Below are 23,954 nucleotides of genomic sequence, written 5' to 3'. Positions count from 1 at the left end.
GTGCTTACCTGGTGTGTCTGTTTCAGAGACTGCAGTTTCTCTCTGTCTCTCTCTCCCTTTGTTTCTTTCAAAATGTTTTGAGCAAGTGGGGAGACCCAGATTCTGGTTCATAGTGTCCAGTCAGGGTAGCTATCTTTTTTTTTTTTTTTTTTGCAGTATGCGGTCCTCTCACTGCTGTGGTCTCTCCCGTTGGGGAGCACAGGCTCCGGACGCGCAGGCTCAGCGGCCATGGCTCACGGGCCCAGCCGCTCCGCGGCATGTGGGATCCTCCCGGACCGGGGCACAAACCCGTATCCCCTGCATCGGCAGGCGGACTCTGAACCACTGCGCCACCAGGGAAGCCCCGGGTAGCTATTTTTATCCGTATGTAGAAGCGTTTAATTCTGGCTTTTACTATGACAGAGAGTGACACGTGTAGCTTTCCACCTCTGTTGATACAAGTGGCTAGTGTTATTTAATGACTGTCTTAAGTTCATAAAGACTTGTTTTCAAAGGGATGGATTGAACCATAATTTATGTAATCTCTTCCTGTGCCGTGTTCAGATTGTTTCTAATTCTTCACTATTATAAACAAAGCTGTGGTGAATATCCTGGTGCATGTGTCTTTGTACAGTTATGTGGTTATTTCCTTAGGATAGACTCTGCTGCTCTTGTTTCAAGTCCACCTGCCCTGAGGTGCTGGTGGATTTGAAACAAGGCCCTTACTCCTTTTTGTTGAAAAGTCTTGGTCTGAGCCGAGGCAGTTGCTCAAGTTTAATGTTTTATCTGTGGTATGGCCAGGAGATTTGCATCTTCAGATTTGCTCTGTAACCTCCATGTGGTGGGTTACTTCCTCACAGAGAATAGCCCCCTTCACTCTCCAGCCCCACCCGGTCTGCACGGCCCTTGAAGCTTCAGAAGCACGGTGGTACGGGGACATGACACGCACTTGGAGATGACCAGAATTGGGTTTTAGGTCTTGGCCCTGTCACTAACTGACCTGGGGGCTGATACGGTCTTTCATTCAGAATTGTCATGGGGGTTATATGAGTTCTGGTGTGGAAAGCACCTAGCGTGATGCCTGGCACACAGTGGGTGCCCAGTGCCTGCTGGTGTGCCCTCTGATCCGAGGATTCTATCACAGCTCCCTCGGTTCTGCCCCATCAGTTGTCAGTTTCGGCTGATCCTTCTGTGATGTTTCTTTGGCTTTGGAAGGAAATCCCTAACTTCTTGCCACAGTCCCTGACACCCTGCGCTGTGTCGTCGGCCGTACCTTTGTGCTGCAGCATGCAGGCTGCTCTCAGCCGCGCAGCTGGGCCTTCCCGCGTCTCCTCCCTCTGCTGGGACCGCCCTTTCTCCTCCTCCCGAGGGGCAGGCCCCTTGACCTTCACGGCTCAGCCTTAATGTGACCTTGTTCGAGAGGCCCTCAGTCACTCCCTTCCCCAGCTCGCTCGGGACCCAGCCAGCCCTCGGGACCCAGTCTTTCCCACCATGAGTCCCATGACTGTTTGTAATGGTGTATTTTACTGGTGTGGGTGCTTGACGTGTGTGTCCTCTGCTTCGTCCCTAGTGCTCAGCACCCAGCTGAACAAGATGGTAGTCACTTAATAAATTCTTGTTGATGAGATGAATGTGTGACCTTGTATAAGATACTAAAGCTGTAAACTTTGGTTGCCTTATCTGTGAAATGGGAAAAGTAATACTTAACTCCTAGGGCCGTGGTGAGGATGAAGTAACATATGCCAGGACAGTGCCTGGTACCCCGGGTCTTAAGCAGATGCGGGTGGCTGCCACGTTCCTGGGAATCAAGTGGCTGGAGCAGTGTAGCAGCAGGGAGGGAGCACGCAGACACCCCAGTCTTAGGAGAGCAGGCAGTGATGTGGGCGAGGGGAGGCTGAGAAGGAGAACAGGGACGCCTTTAGAACCAGGCAGGAGAGCAAGAATCGCGTGGGGTGCAGGCCGGTGGACGTGGTTGAGGCCAAGTCTGGAGCTGACAGAGTGGGTGTTGCCGCCACCCTGGGGTGCTGGCTCTGCAGGAGATGGGGCCTGTCAGTGCCTGGGGCCTTGGGAATCAAGTTGGGCTTCTGGCTGTGGGATGTCTGTGCTCCGTGCAGAGGTTCACTTGTGTGGTAGGATGGCCTCCTGTGTGCTGGATCGAACGCTGTGAGTTCTCGGACCTCTGCACGTCCCAGCTGTGCCCTCCAAAGACCTGGCCAGATGGCGGGCTGGGCAGTGTAAATTTTTACAGTCTTTTTTTTTTTTTTTTTTTATGAAGCAAAACTCAACTTTTATTTGTAACTTTTTACAAGTAACAAGTTAAAAGATTTGTGGAAATGATCCAAAGTGATGAATTTTGTCTATAAATGTGGTCCAAAACAATGATGTTGCAATTTTATTGCTATTTCCTAAGATGACTTAATGTTCAAAACCCACGATTTTAAAATTATTTTTGTGTGAACGCTTTTTTCTCTTTTGTAATTTTAAGCAAGCTACTATAGGTTTAAAATTTTTCAAACAGTGACATACAACTTAACCATTACACAATAACAGGAAATCTTTACAATCTTTTTGAAGGCCATTTGAAAAGAGATTTTGATGGTCATACAAATAATATTACTCTTGAGCCCGATAATCCATTTTGGGAAAATTTGTCCTGAGGAGACAGCCCAGTGGAAGGAAGAAAGCTCTGGGCATGACGGTGTTTGTTGCCACATTGTATGTAATTGGGAAAAACTGGGAACAGGGGAATTATATTTTACCTTTGTTATCTCTTTGGCTTATCGCAACAAGCTTGTGATGAAGGTATTTCACAGGTGAGGAAGTGGAGGTTGGAGAGATTAATGACTTGCCCATGAGTTTAGCGTGATTGAGAAACAAAAAGAAGGCAAAATTGGGACTTCCTTGGTGGTCCATTGGTTAAGACTCTGCGCTCCCAATGCAGGGGGCCCCGGTTCGATCCCTGATCAGGGAGCTAGATCCCACATGCCCCAACTAAGACCCGGTGCAGCTAAATAAATAAATAAATAAAATAAAACATTTAAAAAAAGAAGGCAAAATTCAAACCTGGTCTTTCTGGTTGTAAAGCCTGTAGGCTTCTCCTAGAGCACACTGGATCCATAAGTGGGCAAGAGAGAAAGGGTTAAGTAATGGACTGTGAATCAATTCAGTGAATTTAGTGCAGTCATTTTAAGTGATAATTATGTGAATTATGCAGCAACATGAAAATATTTAAGATATGTTAGGGGAAAGCAATGGATTATACAAATTCACTTATGTTATAATTTTACAAAAAGATGTGTATTCATGAGCAAAGGCTGAAAAGAACATAAATAGAGTTGCTTTCGTAAGATAGTTGTATTCCAAGTGTTATTTGGGTTTTAAAATTCTGTCATTGCTACAGTATTGTTTGTTAATAAATAGATGTTTGCTCAGTCACAGTTTTCTGGGTGATTTGAGGACACCGGGAGAGTACTGGAATCAGAAACTAATTCCAAAGTGTCTTCCTCATTGTACTAACCTCACTTAGTTGCTGCTGGCAGAATTGCCTTACATGCAGTATTGTTTACTGGAGATGAACTCTGGGCAGCAGGATTTCATGGTTTTTTTGTTGTCTAGGTGAATGGTCTTAACAGTTTTTGGACTTTCAAAGAGGATAAAAAATTGACAGTGGCCCGAAGATCTGCGTATTGAGGGCTTAGTGAGAACTGGATTCCTTTTGAAAGCTATCCTGTGTTTTCTGCTTGCTCCGTGCCAGGCTCTGCCAGGTACTTTAGCTCATTTAGTTGTCACAACACCCCTGTGAGGTAATTGATTTTTATCCTCATTTTACAGATGAGCCAACAGTGACTCAAAGGTGTTAGTTTTCCCAAGGTTATGCGGCTTACGAGTGACAGCATTGGGAGTTGATCTGTTTCCTGTTCTGCTGACCCCAGGGCCCTTGCTCTTATTCCTTGTGCCTTGAATTGAAAGGTGATCTGGTGGGTGAGCTTCAGCTTTGGAGGCCCAGGCTCTTGCAAGCCGTTGAAACTGATTGCCAGAGTTAAGCACCTTGCTGAGAGTTCAGTTGGTTGGAGTTGTCCTGATTCTTTTTTATGTTGTTGGCTTTTGTTTTTCTTCCCTTTTTGATGTGCTGTAGGCTAGGAAGGCCTTTGATAGGGGGTGGGGTTGGAAGTGGGCATGGGAGGAAGCCATAATGACCAACTAGTAGCTCCTTCAGGGTCTGTCCCGCTGCTGAGCTGCGGCTGCTCCAGCTTCTGAAAGCTCTACCCCACCCCATGATCAAGTTGGGATGGTTCCCATTTCAGATGTTGCAGCTCCACAGTCACACTTGAGTTGCAGGAGCCGGAATGTGGCAGGTACAGTCTTGAGTTAGCTTACTTTTTTTTTTTTTAAGTACTATTTTTATTTTTTTAATTTATTATTTTATTTATTTATTTATTTTTGGCTGTGTTGGGTCTTCGTTACTGCACACGGGCTTTCTCTAGTTGCAGGGAGCGGGGGCTACTCTTCGTTGTGGTGCACGGGCTTCTCCTTGTGGTGGCTTCTCTTGTTGTGGAGCATGGGCTCTAGGCACGCCGGCTTCAGTAGTTGTGGCATGCGGGCTCAGTAGTTGTGGCTCACGGGCTCTAGAGCGCAGGCTCAGTAGTTGTGGCGCACGGGCTGAGTTGCTCTGCGGCATGTGGGATCTTCCCGGACCAGGGTTCAAACCCCTGTCTCCTTCATTGGCAGGCGGATTCTTAACCACTGCGCCACCAGGGAAGTCCCTAGCTTACTTTTGAGCATTGAGTTTCTGTCATATTTGGTGGGTTTTATATTTTGAGGTATTTATAACTGCTGTATGGTAAGCTGTTTCCAGTGTTTCCAACTCATTTTTTTTTTCATTTCTTGAACTTGTTTCAAGTACAGATGAAAAGTACAAATGAAAAGAATATTAATATTTTAAGTTCTTATGCTGTGCCAGGCACAATACTAAACATCCCAATTAATTTCCTTTAATCCTTATAATAGCTCTCTGAAACAGGCATTATTATAATCCCATTTTTATAGATAAAGGAACTGAGGCACACAGAAAAATGAACTTGACTAAGGTCATATGGCTAGTAAGGTAGTCCGGACTGTATTCATTCATTCATTTATTCATTCGTTCAACAAATGTTGAATGTCAACAAATTCAACAAATGTCTGCTGTTTTCCAGACACTGTGCTAAAACCTCAGGGGAAATAGCCATGAGCAGATAGATAATAAGGTCCCTGCCCTCTAGAAGTGGATTGTATTCATATGACAAGCATGATAGTAAATAACGCACGTGTAAATAAATAGTATGAATACAGATTGTGACAACCTCTAGCAAGAAGACAGGAGGTCTGTGTTAGAGAGTAACTTGGTGGAGGTGGTGGAGACAGGTCTGCTTTAGAGCAGGTGGCTAGGAAGGGCGTCTCTGAGGTGCTGACATTTGAGCTGAGATGGAAGGGCTGAGGCTGAGCCACCCTGGGAAGTGCTGCAGGAAGAGCTGTGCAGGCAGACAGGGTGGCTTATGTGAGGACCGGAAGGGAGGCCAGGGAGGCTGGAGCGTTGCGGTGAGGGTGAGGGCTCTACCTGAGGCCGATAGCGGAGCCAGATCACACAACCCTGGGGCCACGGCAGGAAGCTTCATTCCAAGAGTGATAGAAAAAAAGCAATGGAGTGATGTTAACCAGATTTGTCTGACTCTGAAGGTCTCTCCTTGCCTCACTTTGCCTTCAGGAAATTCTTAAATGTGTCCATTCATCCGGCCATTGGGTATTTAGCGACCATCTCTTATGTTTTAGACTAGAATACACACAAAGATATGGTTCCCCATCTCTTAGAGATGGATTGGGTAGAAAGGCAAATAACCCAACTGGTACAATGCAGTGTGATAGTTGCCATGATAAAGAAATTAGAGGGTGTGTGGCAACATTTAGAAGGACCCCAGAGGGTGTGTGGCAACATTTAGAAGGACCCCAGTACAGCCTGATGGGGTAGTCAGAGGAAACTTCATGAGGGCAGTGGTAGTCAGCAGAGAAATGAGGCTGACGTTGTTGCAGAAAAGTTGTTGCCTGTATTTCATTGTATTCATTTGGGCTTGTCTGGCATTTGCAGTGACCTTCTGAAGGCTTATTTACCTTCCTCTCATTAAAAAAAAAACAAAACAACTTCTTTACCTATAAATAGGACAAATATTCTTTCAAGTGTTGCTAAGAATTCTAGCAGTGCGCACAATGTGGGCATTCTAAGCCCACTCCATAAATAATTTATTGGTAGCCGAGTAATAGAATAAGGTTTCTCTTTATAGGAAGCATCTGGCGGGGTAGACTTTTTTGTTTGAATAAATGTTTTATGTGCTGTTTCCTTAAAACATTTAAAAGGAGGCTTTAATGAACCTACTAATTGTTTCTTGCGCTGTTCTTCTTAGCCACAAAATTGAAATCTTAAGTGTTAACAAGGGGCCAGGGGCAGAGAGTTTGAAATATACTTAATGTAGAATATGTTAATCACTTTCTTTTATCAGTCATAAAAGTATTAAAAAGTTTATTAGAAAGAGTATTATATACTATTACCAGTTATTTTTAAAAATGCTGAAGAAAAATGCCAGTGAACGTATGTTTATGATGATGTATTGGCATTCAAGTATGGCTATTAATATTTTGCTATATTTTATTTTACTTATTTTAAAATCAACTTTATTGAGATATAATTTACATGAAATAAAACTCACCCGTTTAATTTTTTTAATTTTTTATTTTTTTTTGTGGTATGCGGGCCTCTCCCGTTGCGGAGCACAGGCTCTGGACGCGCAGGCTCAGCGGCCATGGCTCACGGGCCCAGCCGCGGTACGTGGGATCTTCCCAGACCGGGGCACGAACCCGCGTCCCCTGCATCGGCAGGCGGACTCTCAACCACTGCACCACCAGGGAAGCCCTAAGTGTTGGCTGAGTTTTGACATATGTATAGTCCCTTGTAACTTTCGTCATAATCGAAAAAATATATATATATTTATTTCTAATTGTTTTGGTATATGTGTATACGGTTTTAGGCTCATGTGACTGTCAACCACAATCAGAATGTTCCGTAATGCCAAAAAATGCCCATGTGTTGCCTCTTTGTGGTCAGACTGTTCACCCCAGACCTCTGGCAGCTAATCCTCTGTTCTTAGTCCCTATAATTTTGCTTTTTCCAGATATGATATAAATGGAAGCATACAGTATGTAATCTTTGAGGCTAGCTTCTTTTCCTCACCATAATGTCTTTGAAATTCATTCATGTTGTCGTTTATCACTGTAGTTGAATATTTTTCCATCATATGGATGTACACTTTATTCATTCACCCTTTGAAGAACATTCAGGTTCTTTCCATGTTTTGGCGGTTATTAATAAAGCTGCAGTAAACATTCCTGTGTACATTTTTTTTGTGTGGACATAGGTTTTTGTTTCTCTAGGGAAAATACCTAGGACTGGAATTGCTGAGTCATATGGTAAGTGTAGTTTTTTCATTTTGGTAAGAAACCGCCAAACTGTCATCCAGAGTGATTGTGCCATTTTGCATTCCCATCAGCAGAGTATGAGAATTCCATTTGTTCCACATCTTTATCAGCATTTGGTATTGTCAATTAAAAATTTTTTTTTCAGTCATTCTAATAGCTGTGTAGTGGTATCTCACTGTAGTTTTAATTTGCTTTTTCCTAATGGCTGAAGATGTTAAAGATCTTTTCTTGTGCTTATTTGTCATCTGTATATCTTCTCCTGTGAAGTTTCTTTTCAAATCTTTTGCCTGTTTTTTGTTTTTCTTTTAATTGAGTTGTTCTCTAACAATTACATCTTGGGAGTTATTTATGTATTCTACATGCAGTTCCTGTCTTGGATTTGTGATTTGCAAATGTTTTCTCTCAGTGTGTAGCTTGTCTTTTCATTCTCTTAACACTGTGCTTTCCAAAGCAAACGTTTTATTTAGATTTTGATGAAGCTCAGTTTATTGATTTAAAAAAAAGTTTTTTATGGATCATGTTATAGCTAAGAACTCTGCCTCGCTGTAGGTCCTGAAGATTTTTCCCTGTGTGTTCTTCTAAAAGGTACTGTAAGGTCGGATCTTAACAAACGGCACCATGAAACAGAGGAAAGCTTCAAGTGAGCTTTATTAGGGAGCGCTCCCGGGCGAGGTTCACTGGTCCGAGAGAAAGGGGGCCAGAGAAGTCGCACCCGGGCGAGGGTTGGGCAAGATTTTATAGGGGAAGAAGGGAAAGGGGTGTGGTGAATCTGGGAGGGCGCAGGGTATTCCTTATTTGGTGGTCTTTTCGGGTATCCTGGAGGACCGTTAGTCCCGCCCCTCGAAAGGCGGGAAGGCTGGGCTGGGTTCAAAGTCCCCAGGTCAGTTCCTGGAAATGGGTGGTCCGGAATGTCTCCAGGGCAGTTTCTGGAACTGGGTGGTCCGGAGAATTTCGGTCTGATGCAACCTGTGAATCTGATTGTGTTCCCCTGCCTCGGGCCAGTTGGCCTTACAGGTACAATTTTACGTTTTACATTTAGATCTGTGATCTAATTTGACTTAATGCTTGTTTAAAGTATGATAGATCAGGGTTCATTTTTTTGTAGATAGATGTTTGATTGTTCCGATGTCATGTGTTGAAAATGAAAACAGTATCCTTTCTCTATTGAATTGTCTTTGCACCTTTGTCAAAAATCAATTGGCCATAGTTGTATGGGTCTATTTCTGTATTCTGTTTCACTGGATTCTTTTTCAAAATTGTTTTCACTCACCTAACTCTTTTACTGTTCCAAATAAATTTCATAATCAGCATGTCTTTATCTATAAGAACTCTTGGGCTTTTGATTGGGATTGTGTTAAATCTATAGATCAATTTGGAGAGAATTGACAACTTTATTATATTGAGGTTTCCAATCCATGAATTTGGTAAGTCTCCTCACTTATTTAGGGTCTTGATTTCATCAGCATTTTGTGCTCTTAAGCATATATAATGTCTTATTAGGTTTATACTTAAAAATTTCATTTTTTGAAGATATTGTAAATGGTATTTTAAAAATTTTCAGTTTCTGATTGTTCATTGCTAGTATATTGAAATATGATTGATATCTGCAAGTTGACTTTGCTAAACTCACTTAATGAATTCTGGGAGCTGTTTTTGTAGATTCCTTGGGATTTTTTAATATGTATGGTCATTATATGCAAATAAAGATTGTTTTATTTCTTCCTTTCCAATCTGGATGCCTTTTGTCTTCTTCCCTTGCCTTACTGTGCTGTCTGGGACTTCAAATACAGTGTTGAATAGGAACTGTGAGAACCGATATCCTTTCCTTATTCTTGATGTTAGGGGAATAACATTCAATTCTTCATCTTTAAGTAAATATGTTTTTTGTAGATGTGTGTTTTTTTGTAGACATCCTTTAGCAGATAAAGGAAGTTTCCTTTAATTCCTAGTTTGCTGAATTTTTATCCTGAGAGGCTGTTGAGTGTCAAATGCTTTTTCCTGCCTCTGTTGATGTGATCGTATGTATTTTTTCTTCTTTAGTCTTTTAGTTTGGTGGATTACATGGATTGATTTTGGAATACTGAAGTAACCTTACATTCCTGGGATAAATCCCACTCATGATGTGTTAATATGTTTTTCCAACTTGTAAAAATTTAGTTAAGGATTTTGTGTCTATCATTCCTGAAGGATTTAGTCTGTAGTTTTCTTGTAATATTTTGGTCTGATTTTATGAGGGTAATGCTGCCCTGACAAAATGAAGTGGGAAAGTTCCCTCATCTTCTATTTTCTGGAAGAGATTGTGTAAAATTGGTAGAAATTTAGGTATTTGGTGGAAATTGCTACTGAAATCATCTTGATTTGGAATTTTCTTTTTTGGAAAGTTTTTTATTACAGACTTAAGTTTTTAAGTAGCTATAGAACTATTCAGTTTCTCTTATTTCTTCTTTGGTGAATTTTGATAATTTGTACCTTTGAAGGAATTGTGTTATTTCATCTGAGTTCTCCAATTTACATGCATAGACTTGTATGCGTTATTTTCATATTATCCTTTTAATTACTGTGGGATCTGTAATGATAATTCCTCTTTCATTCTTGATATTGGTAATTTATGTCTTCTCTCTTTTTTTTTTTTTCTTTGCCAGTCTTGCTAGAGGTATGAGTTTCATTGATCATTTGAAAAGAGCTATCTTTTTTTTTTAAACATCTTCATTGAAGTATAATTGCTTTGCAGTAGTGTGTTAGTTTCTGCTTTATAACAAAATGAATCAGCTCTACATATACATATATCCCCATATCTCCTTTGTAAATTGATTTTTCTCTATTGTTTTTCTCTTTTCCATTTCATTGATTTCTGCTCTTATGTTTATTATATCCTTCATTCTTTTTGCTTTGGGTTTATTTTGCTCTCTTCATGGTTTCTTAAAATAGAAGCTTAGATTATTGATTTGAGATATTTCTTCCTTTTTAAAAAAATTTTTATTGGAGTATAGTTGATTTACAATGTTGGGTTAGTTTCCGCTGTACAGCAAAGTGAATCAGTTATACATATACATATATCCACTCTTTTAGATTCTTTTCCCATATAGGAATACAGAGTATTGAGTAGAGTTCCCTGTGCTATACAGTATGTCCTTATTAGTTATCTACTTTATATATAATAGGTATATATTTCTTCTTTTCCAAAGCATTTAATAATATAAATTTCCCTCTAAATATTACTCTAACTGCATCCTACAAATTTTGATTTATTTTCATTTTCATTTATTCAAAACATCTTTTGATTTTTCTCTTTTACCCATGGATTGTTTAGAAATGTGCTATTTAATTTCTAAGTACTTGGGAATTTTCCAGTTTTCTTTCTGTTATTGATTTCTAGTTTATGTCCGTTATGGTCAGGGAATATAGTTTGATTTTAGTTCTTTTAAATTTGTTAAGGTTTGTTTTATGAGCCAGGATATCTTGGGAACTGTTCCATGTTCACTTGAGTTGTTGGGTAGAGTATTTTTATAAATTTATTTATTTTTGGCTGTGTTGGGTCTTTGTTGCTGCGCACGGGCTTTCTCTAGTTGCGGTGAGTGGGGGCTACTCTTCGTTGCGGTGCGCGGGCTTCTCATTGTGGTGGCTTCTCGTTGTGGAGCATGGGCTGTAGGCGCGTGGGCTTCAGTAGTTGTGGCACATGGGCTCAGTAGCTGTGGCTCACGTGCTCTGGAGCACAGGCTCAGTAGTTGTGGTGCACGGGCTTAGTTGCTCCGCAGCGTGTGGGATCTTCTTGGACCAGGGCTTGAACCTGTGTCCCCTGCGTTGGCAGGTGGATTCTTAACCACTGAGCCACCAGGGGAATCCCTAGAGTATTTTATAAGTGTAAATCAGATCTAGTTGGTTGATGGTGTTGCTCAGCATTTTTATATTTTGTTTATTTTTTTGGTCTATTTTTTCTTTGAGAGATGAGTATTGATGTCTCAAACAATAATTGTGGATTTGTTCATTTCTCCTCTCAATTCTATCAGTTTTTGCTTCATGAATTTGAGGCTGTAATGTTAGGTACATACACAATTAGGATTGTTATTTTTCATTATTATGTAATGTCCCTTTTATGCCTGAATACTTTTCTCAGATATGAATAACCATTCCAGCTTTCTTTTAATTAGTGTTTGCATGGTACATCTTTTTCTAACTTTTATTTTTAATCTACCTCTATCATTATATTTGAAGTGGGTTTCTTGTATACAGCTTTGGGTTTTTTATCCATTCTCATAACCTCTGTATTTTAATTGTTGTGTATATCATTTACATTTAACATATATCAATGTATTTTAATTTAGGCCCACTATTTTCTTAACTTGTTTTCTGTTGTTTCTTCTGTTTTTTTTTGTGGTACGCGGGCATCTCACTGTTGTGGCCTCTCCCATTGCGGAGCACAGGCTCCGGACATGCAGGCTCAGCGGCCATGGCTCACGGGGCCAGCCGCTTCGTGGCATGTGGGATCTTCCCGGACTGGGGCACGAACCTGTGTCCCCTGCATCAGCAGGTGGACTCGCAACCACCGCGCCACCAGGGAAGCCCTGTTTCTTCTGTTTTTGATTCTTCTGTTTCCCCTTTTAAATCTTCTTTTGGATTATTAGAATTATTTTACTGTTTCATCTAAATTTATCTATTGAGTTTTTGAACATATCTCTGTGTATAGTTTATTTTAAAACATTAAAGAATTTTTAGTGGTTGCTTTAGAGATTATAGGAACTTTTCATTTCACCATAAGTGAAATGTAAAAACGTTGCCACACCTATCCCCAGTATATTTTATATCCAAAAACATTGAAAATGCCACCAGACTATGTTTTAACTTTTGCTTTACTGTCATAAATGTTTTAAAGAACTTGAGGTGTTTTCATTTCTACTGTTCTTCTAGATAGTTATCGAGATATTTATCATTTTTTAAAAATTGAAGTATAGTTGATTTACTACCATTTGCTTTTCTCTTCCTTCCTTCTCTCTTCCTTCCTCCTCTCTTCCTTCTTCCTTCATTTCTGAAGTTTCCACCTTTCTCTGTAGTATCATTTCCCTTTGGTCTGAAGAACTTCCTTTAGCATTTCTTTTAGAGCAGATCTTCTGGCAGTGGATTCGCTTGGTTCTCCTTCATTTGAGAATGTCTTCATTTTACCTTCACTGCTTAAGAATTCTAGCGTGACAGTTTCTTTCAGCATTTTAATAATATTGTTCCACTGCCCTCCGGCCTCTATGGTTTTGACTGAGAAATCTGCTGTTATTTGAATCTTTGTTCCTCATAAATGTGTCATTTTTCTCTGGCTGCTTTCAAGAGTTTTTGTTTGTTTTTGTTTTATGTTTTTTGTCTTTATTTTTCAGTGGTTGCTAGGTGTGAATTTCTTTGAACTTATCCTGTTTGGTGTTTGATAAGCCTCTTTAGTCTGTATGTTTTATGCCTTTTTCAAAAGTTGGAAAGTTCTAAGTTGTATTTCTTCAATTTTTTTTTTTATACTACACTCTCCTAATTTTCTCCTATTTTTCTGGGACTCTGGTGAAAGACCTTTTGGTATTGGCTCAGAGGTCCCTGAGGCTCTCTTAATTTTTTCTTTTCTAAGTTTTTTCCCCCGTTTTCATATTGGATAATTTTTGTTGATCTGTCTTCAAGTTCACTGAGTATTCTGTCATCACCATTTGTTGAGCCCATCCAGTCCATTTTTATTTGGTTTTTGTATTTTCCATTTCTAAAATTTTTATTTGGTTCTTTTCTACATTTTCTGTTTCTCTGCTGAGACTTTATTTTGCCATTCGTTTCAAGACAGTTCACCCTATGTCTTGGTATTTTGCCAACATCTTAATCACTTGACTTTAAACCATGTTTATGAGTCTTTTTGTAGTTAGAAGTCTTACATTTTGGTATAATCAAATCATATAATTTATTCTTCATTCTTTGTGCATTTTGTTGACCCTGTCTTAGGCATCCTCTATACTGTATTTTATTTCATTTAGTACTGACAAAAGTGTATTATCTCTATATTATAAGTGAAGAAACCGAGGCTCTGAAAGGTAGCAAATCTAGGGTTACTCTATGAGAAGAGTTAGGATTGAACTTAGTGTTGTCTCCAAAGCCCCTGATCTTTCTGCTTTGCCTTTGAGAACTGAGCTGGAGTAGTGACTTGGAGAATGGAAGGGGAACAACAGATGCATGAGTTATGGCCTGGGCAGACACACTGGGTTTAATAAAACATCATCAGCAGTCTCTTCACAGTTCAAATAGTCTTTAAAAAGGATGCCTTCATCTAATATTATTTTTAAGTTATTTTTTGTTAGGAAATTTATACTAAAAAAATTCAAAAGGTTATATAGCATATACTTCCAGATACATACCATTTATATCAAACAAGTAAGCATATCTTCCCCTTACTTTTTAAAATGGTAGCCTGCCACATATAATATTCTATACCATAGTGTTTTTGTTTAACAGTGTGTCTTGATAACTTCCTTTGAGTACACAGAGTGATCTCTTATTCTTTTTAGTGGCTCCATAAGATTCTGTTGAGTGGCCCTATCATAATTTACTTATAACCATGGACTGTTGACTTTCAAAAATGTGAAAAATGAACTGTAACATACATGTAGGAGCACGTTTAAATCACATGAGAACGGTTCAATAAATTATCAAAAAAGTGAACATAGGGCTTCCCTGGTGGCGCAGTGGTTGAGAGTCCGCCTGCCGATGCAGGGGACGCAGGTTCGTGCCCCGGTCTGGGAAGATCCCACATGCCGCGGAGCGGCTGGGCCCGTGAGCCATGGCCGCTGAGCCTGCGCGTCCGGAGCCTGTACCCCACAGCGGGAGAGGCCACAACAGTGACAGGCCCGCGTAACGCAAAAAAAAAAAAAAAAAAAAGTGAACATATAAGTAGCTTTAGTGTGTATGCTAACTTCTGTTCTTGGAGTTAGGTTAACCTGCTTCAGAAAGCTTGCTGGATGTTACAAACAAATAAATCCGGTGTTTTCTAGAGGCAGTGAGGTTTACTTGACACATCATAGTCACTAGAGCCAGACAGAGCAGGATATGAATCTCAGCTTTTCCACTGGTTATGTGATTTTTGATCATGTGTAAAGCGGGGGTAATCTGCTCTCAGAGTTGTTTTAGGGGTGCAGATATTATATTTAAATTACCTAAGCTCAGTGTCTCTTACATAGTAGGGTCTTGGTAAATACTAGTTTTCTTAATCTGTTTTTTTTTTAATTTCCAACTTTTAATTTTAACAAATCTTAAACTTATGGAAAAGTTGCAAAATAGTACAACAAACAACCATATATTCTTCATCTAGATTTATCAATTAATATTTTGCTACATCTATATCTCTTTTTTTTTTCCCTCCCTCCCCACTTATTAGAGAGCTAGTTACGGGCATGTGACAGCACCCTTAAGTACTTCAGCATGTATCTCTTACTTAGGATATTCTCCTACAAAATCATAATACTCTTACCTTATATAAAATTGTTATTCACATTCCCCCAGTTATCTCCATAGAGCTTAAAACAATTTCAAGGTTCACTGTATGATTTCACTGTACTTAGTAGTCAGGCCTCTGTTACTTCCACTTATTTAGAAGAGTCCCCCAGCCATTTTTGCCTTAAGATTGTCATTAAAATTTTTGAGAGTCCAGCCCCGTTGTTTGTAGAATGTCTTTCAATTTGGATTTGTCTGATTGACAACTCTTGATTAGACGCAAGTTAAAGGTTGTAGGCATTTTGGGAGTTCCCTGGCTGTCCAGTGGTTAGGACTCGGTGCTTTGACTGCCGGGCCTGGGTTTGACCCCTGATCGGGGAACTAAGATCCTGCAAATGGTGAGGTGCAAAAAGAAAAAACAAAAAGATTGTAGGTGTTTTAACATTTTAAACGCAATTGCTTACTTTCAGTGATTTAGTTCAGGAGGCTCGAGATGTCATTTTGTTCCACCAGGAGGTGGTATTAAATATATTCTTTTGATTAGGGTGGTGTCTAGTAGGTTTCTAAATTGTGAAGATACTCTCCTTTTGTAAATAACAAGCCATCTGTGGGGTGACACCTTGAGACAGTGGGAATATCGTGTCTTCCAGTGTTCTTTCACCTGATGCTTTACGCATTGATGATTCCTGCCTGAGCCAGTCATTACCATAGCAGTTGTATGAGGGTGATTTTCTCTTCCTGTTATTCTTCTACATTTATTAACTGGATTTCTTTTGTAAAGAAGAGCCTCCCCTTTTCCTTTCCTTTTCTTTCTTTACCTATTTACTCACTATCAGTGTGGAGTCATGAATTCTCTCTCCACTCAGTCATCATTCATTTCAGTGCTCAGATGGTCCTGAGTTTGGCTCTTACATCTGGGTTAGTACAGTTATAGCAAAGGTAAGCTTTTACTCCATTTGTAGCCTTGGAAGCTATGGGGATTCATGCAGGTATTGTCCCTTAGATCTTACTTTTGATGACCCATCTGTTCTTATTTTCTAGCAAATCACTGAATTGAAGAAAGAAAACTTTAACCTAAAGCTCCGCATCTATTTCCTCGAGGAAAGGATGCAACAGGAATTTGATGGCCCCACTGAACACGTCTACAAAACTGTGAGTGCCCTGCTTCTTGCCGCCATTCCCAGTGTCTCTTCTAACAGTCATTCCAAGCAGAAGTTTGATTAATATTTGTTCTCAGAGTTGGCATGAGTAGAGAGCACTGCTTTCACTTCATTTGAATTGATTACAGGGAGCATGAAGAGATAATAGGATGACCTTAATATTAAGCAAAAGGCGATACAAGATTAATTTTAAGGGAGTCCTTCTCTCTTCTTAAAATGGGAATTCTGATTTACCATATCTCAATTGCCTTTTTCTCATTATTTATAATTTAGACAAAGACAGGGAAATGGTAGAATGTCTTTGGAATTGAATCCTATTGTTACTGACTAACTTGTGTAACTGTAGGCAAGTCACTTCAGCTCTCTGGGCTTGCTTCCAGAGTTAAGTGATAATCCCTCTGTCTTGGGGTTATTTGTGTGGATTAAAATGAGTTGACAGATGAAAAGCCTCAGCACCCAGTCAGCGCTTGACAATGATCATCATTGTCTTCCTGGGGCTTCCGTGGGCGGCCCGAAGGTAGGCTTGTCATTTTTCCTGTGATCTGACTCTTCTATATTTCTGGTGTGCTTGCTTATCACTGTCAGAAGGAAGAGTCTATTCCTATCTCAAGTCTTGACCTGGAGGTCTCTGCCTGAAAACAAACCTTGGTTCTGAAAATTGAAAAAAGAACTTGGCTTTCTTGAAGAGACATGAGTACAAACAATATTTTAGTGCCCATTTCTTGACTTTCTCTAGGAGATTAGCCCTTGGCCTGAGAATTCTTCCATTTTTTCTATTCGGAAGTTTGCACCAGTGGAAGCTTTTGAAGGAGGAAAAAGAACTCTCCTTGAGTTTTAGCGGATGGACTTAAATGGGCTTGTCTTGAAGAGGGATTGTACTGTACTTCTGAGCCTTTTCAACCATTGAAAAGCTCCCTTGTCCCTCAAGACACGATTTCTCTTTCTTTATTGTGGGAGAGAAGGACAGTGAGGGTCTCCCCTTCTCTGGAAGGAAGTGGTGGTGCAATCGGAATTTTAAAGAAAACCCAGTAACTGAAAATATTTTGTATGCAAGTATGATTATCATGTATCTCAGAACGAATATGGGTGTTAGGACAACAAAGTAAGTTAATTGCCTACCCCTGGTCGGGCACCTGTCCTGGGCATTTGTGCATTCATCAGCTTGTTTTAATTAAGACAGTCCTGTACAATGGAGGTGGTCCTCACCTTGCAGGAGAGGCAGCTGAAGCTCAGGGAAGATCAGCAACTTGCTCCATGTCGTATAGCTGCTCTGTGAGATGGGTTTTGGCCCCGGGTCTGCCTACCTCATTCTACTACACAGTTTCAGCTCTTCTTTTCCACTGTTTGGCTAGATGACTTGATTTAATTGCACTTTTATTTAAATTTTAATTTTTTGGATAGGCGTACATGGTTCAAAATCAAAAAGCATAAAAGGTATACACTGGAAAGACTTTCTTCCGCCCTTGTCTCCTAGATTCCCTGGATCTAACCAATATCATTAATTCCTCAGGCAGAGAAGTTTTATGTGTACACAAGCAAGCATTGAGTGTGTACGTATATGTGTACAAACCCCCTTTTTACATAAATGCGAGCATGTTCTGCTTTGTACCTCGCATTTTTCCTTAACAATATCTTGAATATCTTTCCTTAATAGTGGTTTAAGAGCGTCTTCATCCTTTTTTATAGTGATATTCCATTTTATGCTTATAAGGTGTCTTGATTTTTGGTTTAGACATTACGGTCGCCATGTATATAAGTTTATAACTTGAAGTATTGAGGTTGCAGAAAAAAGTCTAGTGGACATGTTAGCAGTCCATTCTTTTAAATTTGCTGGGCTGGGGTGCCAGTTGGTTCATCAGAAAGCAAAGCACTTAGAACATATGCTATCAGCTGTTACATAGAAGCTCTCTGCCCTTCAGAGAGCTGGAACAGGAATCTTCTCTTTGAAGGGTGTTTCTGCAGTTTTCACAAAACCACAGTTGAAGACATTGTGCACTGTCACTCAGTGTCCTTTATGTCAAGATCAGTTTCTTCTAGAAAAAGTTCTGCTGCAGAGATGACTTCTTTAGTTCCTGTTGTTTGACAGTGAAAAACATAACACAGTCTGAGCCTTGTCTCGTAGCCTCTTCTCATTTGTTAGTTCATTCAGTCCTCAAATCCACCATGTCAGGTGGGCTTATGTTTTTCGTGTGACACTGAGGGATCCGAAAGGAGACACCTTGCTCTCTGACCTCCTGGGCTTGTGTTTCTAAGGACAGTTACAGGCTTGCACTTGCACTTTCACATTGGATGTGAGCAGGAAGGCAGGGCCTGCATCTGCCTCGTCTACTGTGGTGGCCTTGGTGCTTAGCCTGTGCTTGGCCTGTCACAGGGGTTGGTGTATGTCTGTGAAGTGAAGGAATGAGTAAATAAACGAGCATCCACTGACTTGCCACGGTTTCCTCCTGGGAAGGAGTGGAGGCAGAATTTGAAGCCAGGTCCGTCTAGTCCCAAGGCTGTGGCCTTTCCATTCTGGCTGACTTCTCAGTCAGGGTTGCTCTTCCCCCCAGGGCTCCTTGGCTAAAAGGGAGGTAGACCTGTCCTCGGAGATTGTAAATTTTACCGGAAATGTTATTTTTATTTAAAATAATACACATGTAGTATGGAATAAGATGTAAAGTTGGCATAAATGATTAAAATAAAGCAGGAGCAAGGTTAGAGAAATCTTGGACTTACAGCAGTCCTCTGCAGGCTGCGCACTCAGACCTTCCTCTTTACTGCGTGAATTCACCTAATATTCCGCCGGGGGTACATCTGTGGACTGGTTTGCGAAGCTGATCTCTCCCCGCTGCCTCATGTTGTGACCCGTGTGCCAAAGAGTCTGTCTTTGGATTCTCACGTGAGTTACAAGACCAGGACCATGTGTGTCTCCCTTTGTTCCAGTCACTTAAGAGGAAGACGGCTGGGGAACACTGTGGTGTCCCCTATAGACAGCTGGCCCTATGTGGTCATGGCTCTTTGGGAAGGGAGCACCCTGAAATCTTACATTGAAATGAGACAGGCAGTGATGTGGCTTCCTGCTTATCCATCCACAGGTTTTATTTTTTTGATGCTGTAACACATTCCCACTGCTACACCACCACACACGTGATTGCAAACAACCAGAAGTAATTACCTTGGAATGGTAAAAGCAAGCTGCAGAATTGATTGTAAATTTGCCTGGTGGAGGGCAAACAATTTTTAAATCAGCCTCACTTGTATGACATTTATGCCTGAATGTTTGAATGCTCTGGCTCTTAGAAGCTTGGAAAATTTACACAATTGTTCCAAGCCTTGAGAAATCCAGGGCCTTCTTTGGAGCCCACCAGTGTTCAGTAATTCCCTTTTCCCTGTTCCCCGAGGCTAATGAGGGTTTGAATCTAATATCTGTCTATTATGAGCATCACGGAGCCAGTCTGTGCTGAAAGCAGGTTTCCCACTATAGGCATTCGGATGTCCTGTGCTTCACACTGTTTCTTTTCTTTCCTAATCTTGTCTGGAAGAACATCGAGCTCAAGGTGGAAGTAGAGAGTCTGAAGCTGGAGCTCCAGGAGAGAGAGCGGCTGCTCATCAAAGCCTCGTGAGTACCTGTCCCCCTGCCGCGAGCTCACAGGTCGCCCAGGGTTCTGGTGGTGGAGGCTGGGTGCGTCGGTACAAGAGAACCTTGTGTTTCTAAGCCAGTTCTTCTCCAGCGGGGCTCTGAGGACCGCGAGGAAATTTACAGTTTTATTTAATTATTTTTCAACAAACTTTTAAAATGTAACATACTTACAGGAAGATGAACTGATCGTAAGTGGACATACAGCGTGATGATTTTCACAAAGCAGGCACAGCTGTGGGCCACCTTCCAGATCAGAAACCAGAACATCACCAGCCCCCCGGACGCTTCCTTTGTGCTCCCAGAACTTACCCTTCTCCCTCAAAGCTAACCACTGCTCACCGCTAGCATCCGCGTTGCTTAGTTCTGCCTGGTTTTGAACTGTATAGAAGAGGAATCGTACACTGTGCATCCACCCTTTTGTGTCTGGCCTCTTTGCTTAGCCGTGTGTCTGTGAAATCCACCCCTGTTGTCAGTTACATCAGCAGCTCCTTCATCTTCATTGCTGTGAAAGGCTGGGGGGCCTCGGGGTCCTGAAGGACTCCTGCGGTGGGTGAGGCAGGGGGGCAGAGGGTGGGGCTTCAACCAGAGGAACTCGTTCTTGTATGTGTTTTATGTGCTAGGGTCCCTTGTAATATTTAGTTTATAAGAGGGGTTCTAGTGCTTTAAAACATTTGAAAACTATTAGCTTAGTCAATCAATCAGTTAATTAAGTTAAATATTTATTGAACAACAAGCACAGTTCAGAGGATACAGTCTGTGACTCAGCTGGTCATTCATTCGTTCATACACATTTCTCACGTGAGCGTGCCACACGCTGAGGATTTGAGAAGAGATGTCCCTTCCCTCAGGAGCTCATTGGAGACGGGGGAGCCTGTGAATGGGGTATGCTGGAGGTGCAGTGACAGAGGGCGTTTGTGGGCACGGGGTGAGGCACCAAAGTGTGCTGCGTTTCGCTTGGTGAGAGAGGAGTAAGACTTCCCGGAGTTGACCCACCAAGGACCTGGCTGGAAGCTTACGTGGAAATGCTTCATCTGTCCTAGCAGCAGAGCTCCTGCTGGATACGGCTGCCCAGGGGCGTGGGGCCTTTGGCCCAGGGCACAGCTGCGCCGCTCTGGGCCAGGCCGCACAATTCCTTTTATTGTCACACAGCCAGCAGCCGGCATGGACTGCTGTGGGCTCTGAGTAGACTAGAGGTTCCCTGGCCCAGGCTTCTCGGAGTTACGCTGACTGGCACACGTGGTATTTTCTGAGTGAGTGAGTGAGTGAGGAATGAACGAATGAACAAACTAGATTGACACTTTTTTTTTGTTTGTTTTTGGCCATGCTGCTGGGCTTGCGTGATCTTTGTTCCCCATCAAACCCGGGCTCAAGGCAGTGGAAGCGCCGAGTCCTAACCACTGGACTGCCAGGGGATTCCCTGAACGCGTTGTTTTTGTTGGTTGCCTTTGTTGTTGTTGTTTGGAAGCACATCGTTCTCTGGGCGGGAAGTCAAATTGACTTTACCAAGCCTAGAAGTCAGTAGCAGAATTCTGTCTGTTTCCTACTCTGTTCACCCTGCCTGCTGCAGATCTCAGCCAGGACTTGTTTCTAGCCAGGCGTGTGCACATGGAAACCCAGACTCAAAAAGGCCACGCGCACGCCTCAGTACCAACGCACCGAGCTGAGCGTTTGGGGGCTGGTGCCCGTGTTTGTATGCACAGATTTCCCAGCTGCCCAGACTGGTGTCCAAGGCCCTTTTTGGTCTGACCAGCTTTATTAATTTATTCAGAAAATATTTATCAAGCAGTTGTCGTGTGTGGCACTGGCCTAGGTTCCTGGAAATAGAGCCATGATCCAAACAGACACATGGGGCTTACATTCTGGAAGGAGTGATCGGGATAGAATACTTGGAGTAATAGATATATAAATACAAGTTGGGAAAAGAGCTGTGAGTGAAAGGGAGGAAGCTAGGAGAGTTAGAGCAGCAGGAATAGGTCCGTAGCTGTAGATGTGTGGCCGGGAAGGTGGCATTTGAGATGAGATTGGATCTGGCGGTAAGTAGGCCTTGACCAGGGGGAAAGGGTGGAGAAGGTGTTGAAGGAGGAGGGAATGTGCAGGTCTCAGGAGATACGACAGGTCTAGGGGCCTCGGTCTTGTCTTGCAGGGTCTTGAGGCCTCACTAGAGATTTTGGTCTTTATCCTGAGATCAGATGGAAAACAGTCATGGGTTTTAAGCAGCTGACACAATCAGGGCTTTGTGTTTTCAAAGGTCACTCTGGTTGCTGAGTGGGGAATGTTTTGTGGAGGGAGCCAGGGTGGAAGCAGGGAGTCGAGTTAGGAGGCTGGGCCAGTAGTTAGGCAAGAGATTCGTGATGAGCTGCATGGGGGGACTGGGGAGATGGTTGGGAAGCAAAGTCCACAGGGCTTGGTAATGGTGGGAAGGGTGATGTCAAGGATGCCTTCTAGGGCAGGGGTTCTGTTTAAGAAAGTCCCAGTGACTTCACTGCTCCAGCTTTCTCTCCACCAACACTTTATCCCAGTAGTGCACAGGTACTGAAAATGTCCTGCCCCTGCTGCTCTAGCTTTGCCTTGGCAGGTCTCTTCTGCTTCCCATCCCCTCCTGGCCCAGATGCCTTTCTTGTCGCCTCCCCTCCATAAAGGCTCATGCTGAGTCCCGTGGCTGCCCGTGGTCCACATCTCAACCTCTGTACAGACTGCTGGCATATAATGGCAATCCCACGTGTATGTAACACTTTACAGTTTATAAAACGCTTTCACATCCATTTATTGATACATTCCATCATTATCCTGGGATCTAGGCAACTTTCTAGGAAAACCTTTTGTAGCGGGGGGAACTTAGGCCTGGAGATGGGAAGGACCGTGACAAAATCACTTAGAAAGACCAGAGCTGGGATTAGAACCCAAGTCCCTGACTTTTAGCCTAGCACTAGGTTTCATGTTCTTTATTTTCCTGTATGTGATTCTCACTTCTCTAACATGACTGTACATCTTGTGAGGCCAAGAGCCTGTTCCTCTACTTGAGTGGAGATGGGGCCAGTGGAAGGGGCAGGGGCTCCGGGTTGGCTCTGCCAGTAGGTGGGTCTTTGGCTTCTGAGTCTTGGCTTCTCAGCTGTTCCTACTTCATGGGGCCTTTGTGAGAATTACCTGCCACGGGCTAGGTGCCCTGTCCACCACCCGTCTGCTAAAGGTGCCTTTCTTTACCCCGAAATGCCCAGCACCTGTCACAGGAGAAGCCCCTGCTTTTTCTAAAAAACTTTAATTAGAATGGAAAGAGTCAAGAGGAAATGTTGAGGGTTAGAAAGGGTAGTGAGGGTGGTGTTTATAGACAGTTCTGTCTTGTATTGGGTGGAAAGCTGGATTAGACCAGTTTCTGTAAACCTTTCCTCTCCTTAGGCCTCGCTGTCTATCTCATCTGTTGCCCCAGATTCTGTAAAGAGAGAAAGGGCAGAAGGAGAGAACGAATGTTTACTGAGATCCTGCTTTGCCCCAAACCCTGCGCCTGGCACTTGACATGCTTTATTGCAGTTGATTTTACAACAGCTGTTTGAGGCAGCCAGTGTTCCCATTTGAGTGGAAAGAAAACTGAGGCTCAGAGGAGTAGGAAGTCTTGCCCAGGTTGGTGACAGAACTGGGACTGGCCTGGTCTGAGCTCGCTCTGCCTTGCTCTGGAGTAAGTATATAGTTTGCCGGCTTTCTATTCTTGTATTTCTCACTTACAGTAAGGGGGCATTAAAAACGAAAGCAGACATATTGTCGGGAGTAAATTTTATCTCTGTGGCTTTAAAACACAAACAAAAACAATAATTCCATCAGTAGGGGAAAATTGCGCCATACTGCTGAGTATAAATTTTACTGCTACAGAGATACAAAGATGATAGATGAAAAGTTGGAACATTTGTTATTGGGAATATATTTTATTGGTATAACCAAAGTGCAGCCAAACTGAATAATACCAGTACTTGTTAAAAATTGTAGTCAGCCCCTCGACGATGTGTATGATTCAGACTGCAAAACAGAAATGTTTGATCTGGGCTGATAGGCGGGGGGAGGGGGAGGCAGTCGAGCGGGCCATTTTCTAGAGAAGTCTCTCTGAAGCCCAAGGGCTAAAACATTTCTGGTGGTTAGTGGAAATTTGGGACTGGAAAAATCCTGTGTCCAAGGCTCAGGAGGGAAAAGCTTCTAGTACAGAAATCTTCCAGCCATGTATAGTGCCTCTTGAGGAGTGGTGGAAGTGATGTGAACTCCAGACAGTACTG

The 23,954-nt window shown here is 42.1% G+C and overlaps 1 protein-coding gene across 1 annotated transcript in view; it reads left to right on the top strand.

Moving 5' to 3' along the window:
* Positions 1-23,954, top strand: part of CDK5RAP2 (CDK5 regulatory subunit associated protein 2) — a 186,844-nt gene that overhangs the window by 16,220 nt on the left and 146,670 nt on the right. Inside the window, exons 4-5 of the mRNA XM_065879236.1 lie at positions 15,961-16,071; positions 19,601-19,677. Of these exons, the coding sequence (XP_065735308.1) occupies positions 15,961-16,071; positions 19,601-19,677 (188 nt within the window). The remainder of the gene's footprint in view (positions 1-15,960; positions 16,072-19,600; positions 19,678-23,954) is intronic.

This window comes from Phocoena phocoena, chromosome 6 (genome assembly GCF_963924675.1).
Source record: "Phocoena phocoena chromosome 6, mPhoPho1.1, whole genome shotgun sequence".
NCBI lineage: Eukaryota > Metazoa > Chordata > Mammalia > Artiodactyla > Phocoenidae > Phocoena > Phocoena phocoena.
The sequence above is the reverse complement of the archived record's forward strand: the minus strand, read 5'-3'. Positions and strand labels throughout refer to the sequence as shown.